At 37.8% G+C, this 14,565-nt stretch overlaps 1 protein-coding gene and 1 pseudogene across 2 annotated transcripts in view; both read left to right on the top strand.

Moving 5' to 3' along the window:
- The window catches only part of RANBP17 (RAN binding protein 17), a 425,055-nt gene that overhangs the window by 39,113 nt on the left and 371,377 nt on the right, over positions 1-14,565 (top strand). For both annotated transcript variants that reach the window (XM_073010527.1, XM_008015284.3), the window contains exon 6: positions 13,652-13,756. In XM_073010527.1, coding sequence (XP_072866628.1) covers positions 13,652-13,756 — 105 coding nt within the window. The remainder of the gene's footprint in view (positions 1-13,651; positions 13,757-14,565) is intronic.
- Positions 422-8,779, top strand: LOC103245152 (tubulin epsilon chain-like; annotated as a pseudogene).

Genomic DNA, 14,565 nt, shown 5'->3' with positions numbered 1-14,565 from the left:
AATATTTGCATTGTTATTGAAAATATCTGCAACAGTACAGAGTATTACAAAGAACAGAGAATTAGACATGGTTCTTGCTCCATGGGCACTTGGAGAATTGTCCTTTTACCTCATATACGCCAACCATAAGAAATATATGCAAAAGAGAAACAAACCTTTATTCACTTACAAATAAAATAGGTGGTTTGAGGAATTGGTTCTCAACAGTGGATATGCAGCAGTACTCATTAAAAAAACAGGACTTTTTTTGGCTGGGCGCGGTGGCTGATGCCTATAATCCCAGCACTTTGGGAGGCTGAGGCAGGTGGATCACCTGAGGTGAGGAGTTCGAGACCAGCCTGACCAACATGGAGAAACTCCATCTCTACTAAAAATACAAAAATTAGCCAGGCATGGTGATGTGCGCCTGTAATCTCAGCTACTGGGGAGGCTGAGACAGAATTGCTTGAACCCGGGAGGCGGAGGTTGCAGTGAGCTGAGATTGTGCCACTGCACTCCACCCTGGGTGACAGAGCAAGACTCAGTCTCAAACAACAACAGCAACAACAACAATGAACAATACAGGCCTTTTGGGTTGCAGGCAGAATGCAGAGGCCAGTGTGGCTCACAAGCGCCCCCAGCTGGCTGTGCACCAGCATAACCCAGTTGGTGGTCATATTGGTTGGCCAATGCGAAAACCAGATCAGCTGCTGCTTCTGGGACCTGGTGCTAAGGGAGCATGCTGCGGTCAGCCAGAAAGGAATTTATTATGAGGCAATAAGCAGCTTCTTTAGAAATGTGGATACCAGCCATCTTGATTGGCATGGAAGAAGGGATAGTGAGTGAAATTCTTCAGGGACCAGTGAGAGATGTATTTGATACCAAACAGCTCATCACTGATATTTCTGGCTCAGGAAATAATTGGGCTGTGGATCACAAAGTTTTTGGCAGTCTTTTTCAAGACCAGGTTTTAGAGAAACTCAGAAAGTTGGCAGAGCACTGTGATTGCTTGCAGTGTTTCTTTATAATACATTCTGTGGGAGGAGAATCAGGATCTGGACTTGGCACATTTCTTCCTCTTTTTTATTTTTTTAAATATTCCATTGCATTTGTGTGTATGTACAACCATATTTTCTTTATTATTGTACTTTAAGTTCTGGGATACATGTGCAGAATGTGCAGGTTTGTTGCATAGACATACATGTGCCACGGTGGTTTGCTGCACCCATCAACCAGCCATCTACATTAGTTATTTCTCCTAATGCTATCCTTCCCCTAGCCCCCTAACCCCCAGTAGGCCCCAGTGTGTGATGTTTCTCCCTCCCTGTGTCCATATGTTCTCATTGTTCAACTCTCACTTATGAGCGAGAACATGCGGTGTTTGGTTTTCTGTTCCTGTGTTAGTTTGCTGAGAATGATGGTTTCTAGCTTCATCCATGTTGCTGCAAAGGATATGAACTCATCCTTTTTTATGGCTGCATAGTATTCCATGGTGTATATGTGCCACATTTTCTTTATCCAGTCTATCATTGATGGACATTTGGGTTGGTTCCAAATCTTTGCTATTGTGAATAGTGCTATAATAAACATACATGTGCATGTGTCTTTATAGTAGAATGATTTATAATCCTTTGGGTGTATACCCAGTAATGAGATTACTGGGTCAAATGGTGTTTCTGGTTCTAGATCCTTGAGGAATCGCCACACTGTCTTCCACAATGGTTGAACTAATTTACACTCCCATCAACAGTGTAAAAGTGTTCCTATTTCTCTATATCCTCTCCATCATCTATTGTTTCATGACTTTTTAATGATCGCAAATCTAGCTGGCGTGAGATGATATCTTGCTTTATGAATCTGGGTGCTCCTGTATTGGGTGCATATATATTTAGGATAGTTAGCTCTTCTTGTTGCATTGATCCCTTTAACATTATGTAATGCCCTTCTTTGTCTCCTTTGATGGTATCTCATTGTAGTTTTGATTTGCATTTCTCTAATGACCGTTGATGAGCTTTTTGTCATATGGTTGTTGGCCACATAAATGTCTTCTTTTGAGAAATGTCTGTTCATATCCTTTACCCACTTTTTGATGTTTTTTTTTTGTTATTGTTGTAAATTTGTTTAAGTTCCTTGTAGATTCTGGATATTAGCCCTTTGTCAGATGGATAGATTGTAAACATTTTCTCCCATTCTGTAGGTTGCCTGTTCACTCTGATGATAGTGTCTTTTGCTGTGCAGAAGCGCTTTCGTTTAATTAGATCCCATTTGTCAATTTTGGGTTTTGTTGTCATTGCTTTTGGTGTTTTAGTCATGAAGTGTTTGCCCAGGCCTATGTCCTTAAGGGTATTGCCTAGGTTAGGGTTTTTATGGTATTAGGTCTTATGTTTAAGTCTTTAATCCATCTTGATTTAATTTTTGTGTAAGGTGTTAGGTAGGGGCCCACTTTCAGTTTTCTGTATATGGCTAGCCAGTTTTCCCAATACCATTTATTAAATAGGGAATCATTTCTTGTTTTTGTCAGGTTTGTCAAAAATCAGATGGTTGCAGATGTGGGGCATTATTTCTGAGGCCTCTGTTCTGTTCCATTAGTCTACATATCTGTTTTGGTACCAGTACCATGCTGTTTTGGTTGCTGTAGCCTTGTAGTATAGTTTGAAGTCAAGTAGCGTGATGCCTCTCCAGCTTTGTTCTTTTTGCTTAGGATTGTCTTGGCTATATGGGCTATTTTTTGGTTCCATATGAAATTTAAAATAGCTTTATCTAATTCTTTGGAAAAAATCAATGGTAGCTTGATGGGGATAGCATTGAATCTATAAATTACTTTGGGCAGTATGGCCATTTTCACAATATTGATTCTTCCTATCCATGAGCATGGACTGTTTTTGCATTTGTTTGTATCCTCACTTACTTGAGCAGTGGTTTGTAGTTCTCCTTGAAGAGGTCCTTCACATCTCTTGTAAGTTGGATTCTTAGGTATTTCATTCTCTTTGTATCAGTTGTGAATGGGAGTTCACTCATGATTTGGCTCTCTGTTATTGGTGTATGAAAGCGCTTGTGATTTTTGCACATTGATTTTGTATCCTGAGATTTTGCTGAAGTTGCTTATCAGCTTAAGGAGTTTTGGGGCTGAGACAATGGGGTTTTCTAAATATACAATCATGTCATCTACAGACAGACAATTTGACTTCCTATCTTCCTATTTGAATACCCTTTCTTTCTTTCTTTCTCTTACCTGATTGCCCTGGCCAGAACTTCCAATACTTCGTTGAATAGGAGTGGTGAGAGAGGGAATCCTTGTCTTGTGCCAGTTTTCAAAGGGAATGCTTCCAGCTTTTACCCATTCTGTATGATATTGGCTATGGGTCTGTCATAAATAGCTCTTATTATTTTGAGATATGTTCCATCAATACCTAGTATATTGAGAGTGTTTAGCATGAAGTGTTGTTGAATTTTATTGAAGGCCTTTTCTGCCTCTATTGAGAAAATCACGTGGTTTTTGTCATTGGTTCTGTTTATGTGATGGATTATGTTTATTGATTTGCGTATGTTGAACCAGCTTTGCATCCCAGAGATGAAGCCGACTTGATTGTGGTAGATAAGCTCTTTGATGTGCTGCTGAATTTGGCTTGCCAGTATTTTATTGAGGATTTTTGAGTTGATGTTCATCAGGTTTAGTGGCCTGAAATTTTCTTTTTTTGTTGTGTCTCTGCCAGGATTTGGTATCAGGATGATGCTGGCCTCATAAAATGAATTAGGGAGGAGTCCTTCTTTTTCTATCGATTGAAATAGTTTCAGAAGGAATGGTACCAGCTCCTCTTTGTAACTCTGGTAGAATTAGGTTGTGAATTTGTCTGGTCCCAGGCTTTTTTTGGTTGGTAAGCTATTAATTATTGCCTCAATTTCAGAGCCTGTTATTGGTCTATTCAGGGATTCAACTTTTTCCTGATTTAGCCTTGGGAAGTCTATGTGTCCAGGAATTTATCCATTTCTTCTAGATTTTCTAGTTTATTTGCGTAGAGGTGTTTATAGTATTCTCTGATGGTAGTTTGTGTTTCTGTGGGATCAGTGGTGATCTCCCCTTTATCGTTTTTTATTGTGTCTGATTTTTCTCTCTCTCTTTTTTTTATTTTTTGTTAGTCTGACTAGTGGTCTATCTATTCTGTTAATCTTTTCAAAGAACCAGCTCCTGAATTCATTGATTTTTTGAAGGGTTTTTTGTGTCTCTGTCTCCTTCAGTTCTGCTCTGATCTTAGTTATTTCTTGTCTTCTGCTAGCTTTTGAATTTTTTTGCTCCAGCTTTTCTACATCTTTTAATTGTGATGTTAGGGTGTTGATTTGATGTCTTTCCAGCTTTCTGGTTGTGGGCATTTAGTGCTATAAATCTCCTTCTAAACACTGCTTTAGCTGTGTCCCAGAGATTCTGATACATTGTGTCTTTGTTCTCGTTGGATTTAAATAACTTATTTATTTCTGCCTTAGTTTTGTTATTTACCCCAGTAGTCATTCAGGAGCAAGTTGTTCAGTTTCCATGTAGTTGTGCAGTTTTGAGTGAGTTTCTTAATCCTGAGTTTTAATTTGATTACACTGTGGTCTGAGAGACTAGACTGTTATGATTTTGGTTCTTTGCATTTGCCGAGGATTGCTTTACTTCCAATTGTGTGGTCAATTTTAGAATAAGTACGATGTGGCAGTGAGAAGAATGTATATTCTGTTGATTTGAGGTGCAGAGTTCTGTAGATGTCTATTGGGTCCACTTGGTCCAGAGCTGAGTTCAAGTCCTGAATATCCTTGTTAATTTTCTTTCTTGTTGCTCTCTCTAATATTGACAGTGGGGTGTTGAAGTCTCCCATTATTATTGTATGGGAGTCTAAGTCTCTTTGTAAGTCTCTAAGGACTTGCTTTATGAATCTGGGTGCTCCTGTATTGGATGCATATATATTTAGGATAGTTAACTCTTCTTTTTGCGTTGATCCCTTTAACATTATATAATGCCTTTGTCTCCTTTGATCTTTGTTGGTTTAAATTCTGTTTTATCGGAGACTAGGATTGCAACCCCTGCTTTTTTTTGCTTTCCATTTGCTTTGTTAATCTTCCTCCATCCCTTTATTTTGAGCCTATGTGTGTAGGCTACATGTAAAGGCGCATGAGATGGGTCTCCTGAATACAGTGTACTGATGGGTCTTGACTCTTTCCAGTTTATCAGTCTGTGTCTTTTAATTGGGGCATTTAGCCCATTTACATTTAAGGTTAGTATTGTTGTATGTGAGTTTGATCCTGTCATTATGAGTCTAGCTGGTTATTTTGCCTGTTAGTTGATGCAGTTTCTTCATAGTGTTGATGGTCTTTACAATTTGGTATGTTTTTGCAGTGGCTGGTACCAGTTTTTCCCTTCCATATTTAGTGCTTCCTTCAGGAGCTCTGTTAAGGCAGGCCTGGTGGTGACAAAACTCTGTAAAGGATTTTATTTCTCCTTTGCTTATGAAGCTTAGTTTGGGTGGATATGAAATTCTGGGTTGAAAATTCTTTTCTTTAAGAATGTTGAATATTGGCCTCCACTCTCTTCTGGCTTGTAGGGTTTCTGCCAAGAGATCTGCTGTTAGTCTGATGGGCTTCCCTTTGTGGGTAACCCAACCTTTCTCTCTGTCTGCCCTTAACATTTTTTCCTTCATTTCAACCTTGGTGAATCTGACGATTATGTGTTGGGGTTGCGCTTCCCTAGGAGAGTCTTTGTGGTGTTCTCTGTATTTCCTCAATTTGAACGTTGGCCTGTCTTGCTAGTTTGGGGAAGTTCTCCTGAATAATATCCTGAAGAGTGTTTTCCAACTTGGTTACATTCTCCCTGTCACTTTCAGGTACACCAAACAAACGTAGGTTTGGTCTTTTCACATAGTCCCATATTTCTTGGAGAATTTGTTGATTCCTTTTCATTTCTTTTTCTCTAATCTTGTCTTCACACTTTATTTCATTAAGTTGTTCTTCAATCTCTGATCTCCTTTTTTCAGCTTGATCAATTCGGCTATTGATACTTGTGTATGCTTCACAAAATTCTTGTGCTGTGTTTTTCAGCTCCATCAGGTCATTTATGTTCTTCTCTAAACTGGTTATTCCAGTTAGCAATTCCTCTAACCTTATTTCAAGGTTCTTAGCTTCCTTGCATTGGGTTAGAACATGCTCCTTTAGCTCAGAGGAGTTTGTTATTACCCATCTTCTGAAGCCTCCTTCTGTCAATTCGTCGAACTCATTCTCCATCCTGTTTTGTTCCCTTGCTGGCGAGGAGTTGTGATCCTTTGGAGGAGAACAGATGTTCCAGTTTTTGGAATTTTCAGCCTTTTTGCACTGGTTTTTCCTCATCTTCGTGGATTAATTTACTTTTGGTCTTTGATGTTGGTGGCCTTCGGATGGGGTTTTTGTGTGGACATCCTTTTCGTTGATGCTGATGCTATTGCTTTCTGTTTGTTAGTTTTCCATCTAACAGTCAGGCCCCTCTGCTGCAGGTCTACTGGAGTTTGCTGGAGGTCCACTCCAGACACTTTGCCTGGGTATCACCAATGGAGGCTGCAGAACAGCAAAGATTATTGTCTGTTTCTTCCTTTGGAAGCTTTGTTCCAGAGGGGCACCCGCCAGATGCCAGCCGGTGCTCTCCTGTGTGAGGTGTCTGTTGACCCCTGCTGGGAGATGTCTCCCAGTCAGGAGGCATGGGGGTCTGTCCCTTAGCAGAGCTTGGGAGAGCCCCTGCTCTCTTCAGAGCTGGCAAGAAGGAACATTTACCTCTGCTGAAGCTGTGCCCACAGCTGCCCCTTCCCCCAGGTGCTCTGTTCCAGGGAGATGGGAGTTTTATCTATAAGCCCCTGACTGGGGCTGCTGCCTTTCTTTCAGAAATGCCCTGCCCAGAGAGGAGGAATCTGCAGAAGCAGTCTGGGTACTGCGGTGGGCTCTGCCCATTTTGAACTTCCTAGTGACTTTGTTTATACTGTGAGGGCAAAACCGCCTACTCAAGCCTCAGTAATAGTGGATGCCCCTCACCCCCACCAAACTGGAGCATCCCAGGTTGACTTCAGACTGCTGTGCTGGCAGCAAGAATTTCAAGCCAGTTAATCTTAGCTTGCTGAGCTCCGTGGAGGTGGAATCCTCTGCTCTAGACCACTTTTCTCCCTGGCTTCAGCCCCTTTTCCAGGGGAGTGAACGCTTCTGTTTTGCTACTGTTCCAGGTGCCACTTGGCACATTTCTTTTAAAGATGCTTGAAGATGAATTCCTAGAAGTTTGTAGATTTATGACCTCCATTTATCCTTCCGGTGATGAGGATGTCATAACTTTACCTCATAGGGGCATCTTGGCGATGAAGGAACTTAATGAGCGTGCAGACTGTGTGTTGCTCATTGACAGTCTTTATTTGACATCATTAGCAAAATTGACCTCGTAGTGAAATCTGGAAAGTTGGGTACAACTGTAGATGCACTTAAAGTGCTGTGGCTTTAAAAAGCGGCATAATAAGCCCTTTGTTGCAGTCAACAACATTGTGACAAATTTGCTCAACCTAACAAGCTCTGCAAGATTTGAAGGGTCCCTTAATAAGGACTGTAATGAAATCAGCATGAATTTGGTTCCTTTTCCTTAGCTTCATTATCTTGTATCAAGCCTAACACCTCTATGTACGCTGGCGGATGTTAGCATTCCTACTAAAAGATTGGATCAGATGTTTTCAGATGCCTTTAGTTTAAAGATCACCAGCTGCTTCAGGCAGACCCCAAACATAGTCTTTACCTCACCTGCGTGCACATGGTTAGAGGAAATGTACAGATTTTACATCTTCGCAGAAATTTTGAAAGATTAAAATCATATCTACAATTTGTCTTCTGGAATCAAGAAGGCTAGAAGACCAACCTGTCACTCCTATGGGCCATTTTTATTCATTATTAGCTTTAGCAAATAACACACGTGTGAAGCCGACTTTCATGGAACTGAAAGAGAGATTCATGAGGCTCTGCAAGAAAAAAGCTCACCTTCATCACTGTCTACAAGTTGAAAGGATGGAAGAAAGCTATTTCACAGAAGCTGTGTTATTTTTATCAGCACTCATATGGGAATGGCCACAACTGTATGAGTGGACGCCACAAAAAACATAACCTGTACAAGATTTACCGAGCCTAAGCATAGCCGTGTAAAAAAGAAACCCTCCAAAGTGCTTTCTTAATTTCACATTGTTTTTTCTCACCTTTCTGTTTCAGCATTTCTTTGAGATTCAGAAAGTCCAGTTTGTTTTTTTTGTTTTTTTGTTTTTTTTGTTTTTTTTTTGAGACGGAGTCTTGCTCTGTAACCCGGGCTGGAGTGCGGTGGCCGGATCTCAGCTCACTGCAAGCTCCGCCTCCCGGGTTTACGCCATTCTCCTGCCTCAGCCTCCGGAGTAGCTGGGACTACAGGCGCCCGCCACCTCGCCCGGCTAGTTTTTTGTATTTTTAGTAGAGACGGGGTTTCACCGTGTTAGCCAGGATGGTCTCGATCTCCTGACCTCGTGATCCGCCCGTCTCGGCCTCCCAAAGTGCTGGGATTACAGGCTTGAGCCACCGCGCCCGGCCCCAGTTTGTTTTTAATGTTAGGAAATATTTTTGTCTAAAAGAGTGATTTCTGTTTAATCACAATTTGTTGATAATACCAATGTGTGAAATTAGTGAAATCGTAGTAGCTGAACTTCAGACATTTGTCTTCAGAAAAGTCCCCCTTTCTAAAATTGAGAGAATGGAGTTCTTCCGTATTATGTCATATTTGTAACCTCTTATTTAGGCATTTGTGCACTGATAAGACGTGTCTTCGATAAAAATATTGTACAGATATTTATTTGTCATTTATATTTTGATATTCTATTTAAATTCTCCTGATTCTGTAAAAATAGGTACTGGGAATAGAGGAACATAATATAAATATTTCTGTGTAATATCCACTAACTATTCAGGGATAGATTTTATTCCAACTATTAAGGAAGTTTTGTTTCTTCTTTAGATAAGAACTTGTTTGTTCAAAAGAATTCTAATTTGTACACTTAACATGTATTGGTATTAACATTTTTAAAATAATTACTTATCAAACCAGTTGATTTTATAATAATAAATGTTTATATTAAAAAACAAAACAGGCCTTTTTTCACTTTATGGCTCCTAGCTTGGATTTTTACCCTGTACCAGGAGAGTTTTCAGAAGCTGTACTTCTCCCCAACAGTGCTTTTATGATCTGAACATGTTTGTTTGCACATAACATGGTTCTAAACAGAATGAAAGCAGAAGTTGCTTTCTATGTGGAATAATTTTATAATAAAGAGGAATGTAGTGTTTAAAAACTGTCATCTTCAGTGGTACGTGTTTGCGTGTGTGCATGCATGTCCATGCACACATATAGATGTATGTATGTAGAAGAGCTTGCATACCCAGGATCACTTGCCAGCTCCCTTTGGAGTAACAATATAGCCATGTGCATAAAAAAATACAAAAGAACCATTTTCTACTTGTGTTCAATAAGAAATTAGAAAATATTTTTAGATTTATAGGATGGATTTCTAAAATTTAAAGTGATCTCTTAACTTATCACGGCTGTCACCTTCCTGCCTCCTCCGCCCCAGAGTATGTGCTATGTGTTTGTGTGTACATAGGTATCTATTAATAATACTGTGTCGGCAGGGATGTTATGACAGGGATAATCTTATTGAACTCTAAATATGTCTGAAGAACTGTAGCTTCCTTCCAAAAAAACTACATTTAAATATTTTCATAAAAGTGAAGAGAATAGTATGATAATCTCATGTACTTGTCATCTTCATTTTACAACTTTTTTGCTAATTTTGAAACTAGCAGTTTGATTCGTTTCCTGCTTCTCAGCATAATAGGAAAATAGTCTGCTCTGGAAATGAGAGTTTGCTGTGTTTAGAGTATCACTGAAATAAGAATAGTTAATGTGAAGTTCTGGTAAATGTGTAGTTTAGAGAGCAATAGGTTAGCTTCTTTTTTTAAACTAGCAAACTTGCAGAAAAGTTGTAAGTATAGTCCAGAGAAGTTTTTTCTCAACTATTTAACACTAAGTTGCTGACATGGTTCTCCACCACCAGGGAATTTAGTGTATTTCCTACACACAAAGACGTTCTTTTACATAACCACAATACAATGTTAAAATCAGAAAATGAACACTGGAATTATTCCCACTATCTAATCCTCATACCCCATTCAAGTTTCACCGGTTATCCTCAAAACACTCTTTCTAGCAAAAGAACCAGTTTAGGATTGTGTATCACATTTAGTTCTTCTGTTTTATTAGTCTCCTTCAAACTGGAGAAGAATTTCTCAATCTTTTTCACTTTCATGGCCTTGACATTTATGAAGATTATAGGCCAGTTGTTTTGTAAAACGTCCCTCAATTTGGGATTGTCTATTTCCTCATTATTAGATTCGGCTTATGTGAATTTGTCAGGAATGTCACAGAAATGATACTGTGGCCATCTCATTGCCTCCTATCAGGAAGCACGTGATGATTTGTCACATTACTGATGATGTTCACTTTGATCTCTTAATTAAGATGAACTCCTCCAGGCTCCCCCATTGTAGACTTATTTTTTCCCTGTTGTAATTAATACATATTTTGTGAAAAGGTACTGAAGTCTCTGAAAATATTTTGTTCCTTATCAGACTTTCAACTTACTGATTTGTTAATTTGTATTACTATGGATTTCTTGTTTCATTTTCTTTAATAGGTTATAATTCATTGCTAACATTATTTGTTTTGTTGCCCAGATTTTCCAAGATTTGACCAATAGGACCTTTTTCAAGCTGATCTTTGTGTCCATTGACATTTCCTCACCATTCTTTGGGTTCTTTCTTACCTTCTGGCACAAGATAGTCCAAGCTTTTCTTGCGTTGAACCAGGCACCTTTTAAGAAAAGCTTTAAGGTCTGAAGTGTGATTTTGGCTTTATATGGTGAAAAATATATATGGCTTCTGTGGAGACATTTCATTCAGCCTAATTTTATGACATTTACAATTTCAGCTAGCATTTGTTAAGCATTTCTGAACCAGGAAGTAGAGAGATCTATAATGCATGAGGATAATTAAATATTCTGGTTATCAGATATGAGCCAGATAAATTCATGTAGTATCCATAACAGGATGTGTCTTTTAAGAATAGGATCTATGCTTGAGTTTTCCTAAAAGTTAGGAGGATTATATAAGATATCCTGCTGTTCTAGAAGCTAGAGTTTCTGTTCCTGGAGTATATTCGCTATCTAGTCATTAAGAAGTAAAACATCCCGTGCCTCCGAGGTAGAGGTATATATATGCAATAGAAAATGGATGTGCAATCCTTCTTCTTAAAAGATTGGATATCTGAATGAGTAACCCAAGTGAAACAAGCATGCAGTCCTTTAATATAACTCTGGGATAAGACGTGGAGTGGTATTTTTGCTCTATTTTTACCTTTTACAAACTTCTTAGCTTCTTTAAAACTTATATTGTTACCTGTAAAGTGAGAATGACAACTACTTACATGGATCTTACTAAGATTATATTAACTTGCACAGGACTTAGTGTGTAGAAAGTGCTCAGTACACCTAAGTTTCTTTCCATATTATGGATATGATAGGAGTGAGAAGTTAGTCTAAGATAGTGTGCCTGTAAACTTGAATTTCTCATCTTTTAAAGTTGTCCTTTATTTCAAAACTCGTGTTTTAAAAAGATAAAGTGTGTCTCACAGATTAGTTTGAAAGAATAAGCGAAATAATATGTGAAGAATACTTTATAAATTGCAATTATAATGCTCTTTGCTTTTAATTTGTATTAAGGAAAAATATTTTTATATATTGGGGAAAGTGTAGGAGAGACAGACTTTGAGACTTGATTTAAATTAATCAAGAGAGGCATTAAAAATAGGCAGAAAACGTGAACAGACACTTCTCAAAAGAAGGCAAGTGGCCAAAAAACATGAAGAAATGTTCCACGTTACTAATCATCATAGAAATGCAAGTCAAAACCACAATGAAATACCATCTCACACCAGTCAGAATGGCCATTATTAAATAGTCAAAAAGCCAAGATGCTAGCAAGGCTGTGGAGAAAAGGAAACTCTTATGTTGGTGGGAATGTAAATTAGTTCAGCCACTGTGGAAAGTAGTTTGGAGATTTCTCAAAGAACTTAAAATAGAAGTACTATTCAACCCAGCAATCCTATTACTGAGTATATATCCCCCAAAACCCAAATCTGTCAAAAAGAAACATGCACTTACATGTTCATTGCAGTACTATCCAGAACAGCAAAGACATGGAATCAACCTTAGTACCCACTGATGGTGGATTGGATAAAGAAAATACGCGTATACCATAGAATGTTATGCAGCCATAACAAATAATGAAATCATGTCCTTTGCGGCAACATGGATGCAGCTGGAGGCCCTTATCCTAAGCAAATTAATGCAGCAGCAGAAAACCAAATACCACATGTTCTCACTTACCAGTGGGAGCTAAACACTAGATACTCGTGGACATAAAGATGGCAACGATAGAAACTGGGGACTACTAGACAGGGGAGAGATAGAAAGGAGTAAAGGTTGAAAAACTAACTTTTGGGTGACAGGATCATTCATACCCCAAACCTCAGCAACATGCAGTGTACCCAGGCAGCAAACCTACACATGTACCCCCACAAGCTAACATGAAAGTTGAAAAAAAAAAATTAGGAACACTGAAAATGCTAATTTAAATCTTACACATTGGGTATAGGTTCCATAACTACTTTGTGTAATCATTTGGCCTTCTGTTATGTTTCATGTTTTATAAGGAAATATGGCAATTGAGTATAATCTAAATTATATGTTGGAGCTTAGGAGGTATCACATAATCAGTTTTGAGCCCATTGCTTCTTTCCAATCTATAAACACTAGCAAGGAAAATGGTTTGTTTTCTTCTTCCACATAGCAATAAAAATAAATAGTAATGCTATAGCAACTGTAGACCATAGTGTTAATGTTAGCATGAGTGTCAGGCTTCAGCTTTGCCTGTTTCCTATTGATAAATGGGAATATTAATGGTATTAATAGTATAATTTTGAATATACTACATTTTAGGTTAGAGGCCTAATAGCTAGTCTTAGTTTATTCTTAAAAATTATTTGTCATTAGCTAATAAAGTATTCAGAGGGAATATACTATTCCTTATATAATAAATCAGATTTCTGATTATTTATAATTTCTGCCTTGTTTTCATAGTATCAAAAGATATATGAACCAATGACATATATGGTATATATAGGAATATCACTTTCAACTAGGAGAATTTTTCTGTGGCTAATTCAGTTTGCTTATTCATAGACAAAGTTAGAATTTGGAGATTGTCTTGGAGATTTCTCATTTTACAGGTGGAATGTGAGGAACAGGGAAGTTGTTACTGCATGGTGTAAAATATGGTACGTGGTTCAGGAGTTAATAGTCTTAATATCTATTTTTATTTTGTAATCTGTATTTATACTGCCTCTGAAAGTGTGATTCACTTGGGTTTTTAGAATTGGGTTGTAGGAAGAACATTAAATTAAAACAGTCTAGAAACTTGGGTTCTACTCAAGTTTATTTCCTTTTTTTTTTTTTTAAAATAAATTTTGCTTTGCTTTTTCATAGGTCTGGTTAAACTAATTTCATCTTTATCTTTTTAGGTTGATTATTCTAGACCTTCAGCAAAACACAGGAAAATAGCTACCTCATTTCGTGATACTTCTCTCAAAGACATTTTAGTGCTAGCATGCTCTCTTTTAAAAGAGGTAAGTTATTTAATAATTCAAATTCAACTTCCTAGTTAGAATATTTGGGAAATTTTAAGAGTTTCAAAATAATTTCAGTTGGATTTTCCCCCCAGTTCTGCCTTCTAAAGAATTATTGTGGACAGACTTAAGTATAGTAAATTTGCATAAATCTGTAAGCAGTTCCAAAAAATTCACTTTTACTCACTGGGCATATGAGAAGGTGAAACCTAAAGGGAATCTAATAACTTATCTTTAGGTAGCAGTTTCATTGCCTTCACAGTGTAGATTCTTTAATTACGGAAGCGAATTGAGTATTAGTTTCTTTATCTGCTTGCTTATATTTTGATAGGATACAGATGAAAAATGAAATGACAATATTTTCCTGATTCATCAACTATCAAAATTTATTCATAGTTTAGCCAAGATCATTGACTTTAACAACGTCTTTGGGAAATAGTATTTCCCCATTTGCTACTTAGTGCCCTATTGAATATTAGTGATAGCATGATTCATAATGATTCTGTCTTCTCTTGTGTGATATAGAGACTCCATCATGCTGTTCAAACCTGATAATTGGTATAATACAGCATTTCTGCAAGTATGCTCCAATAAGCACTAGTTTCCAATTATTTCAATTCTTTGGTATAGTAACATGACAACTGCCACACTATGTCAGACCCAAAGACCTTCTATTATCTTAAAATTTTCCTTTTAGCATAGAAAATTTTAACATACACAAAAGTAGATAGAATAACCAGTTAAGCTATCAGCCAGTTAAACAGTAGCAACTCATGGCCAATCTTGTTTTCCCTCTATTCCTACCTACC

This window comes from Chlorocebus sabaeus, chromosome 23 (genome assembly GCF_047675955.1).
Source record: "Chlorocebus sabaeus isolate Y175 chromosome 23, mChlSab1.0.hap1, whole genome shotgun sequence".
NCBI lineage: Eukaryota > Metazoa > Chordata > Mammalia > Primates > Cercopithecidae > Chlorocebus > Chlorocebus sabaeus.
The sequence above is the reverse complement of the archived record's forward strand: the minus strand, read 5'-3'. Positions and strand labels throughout refer to the sequence as shown.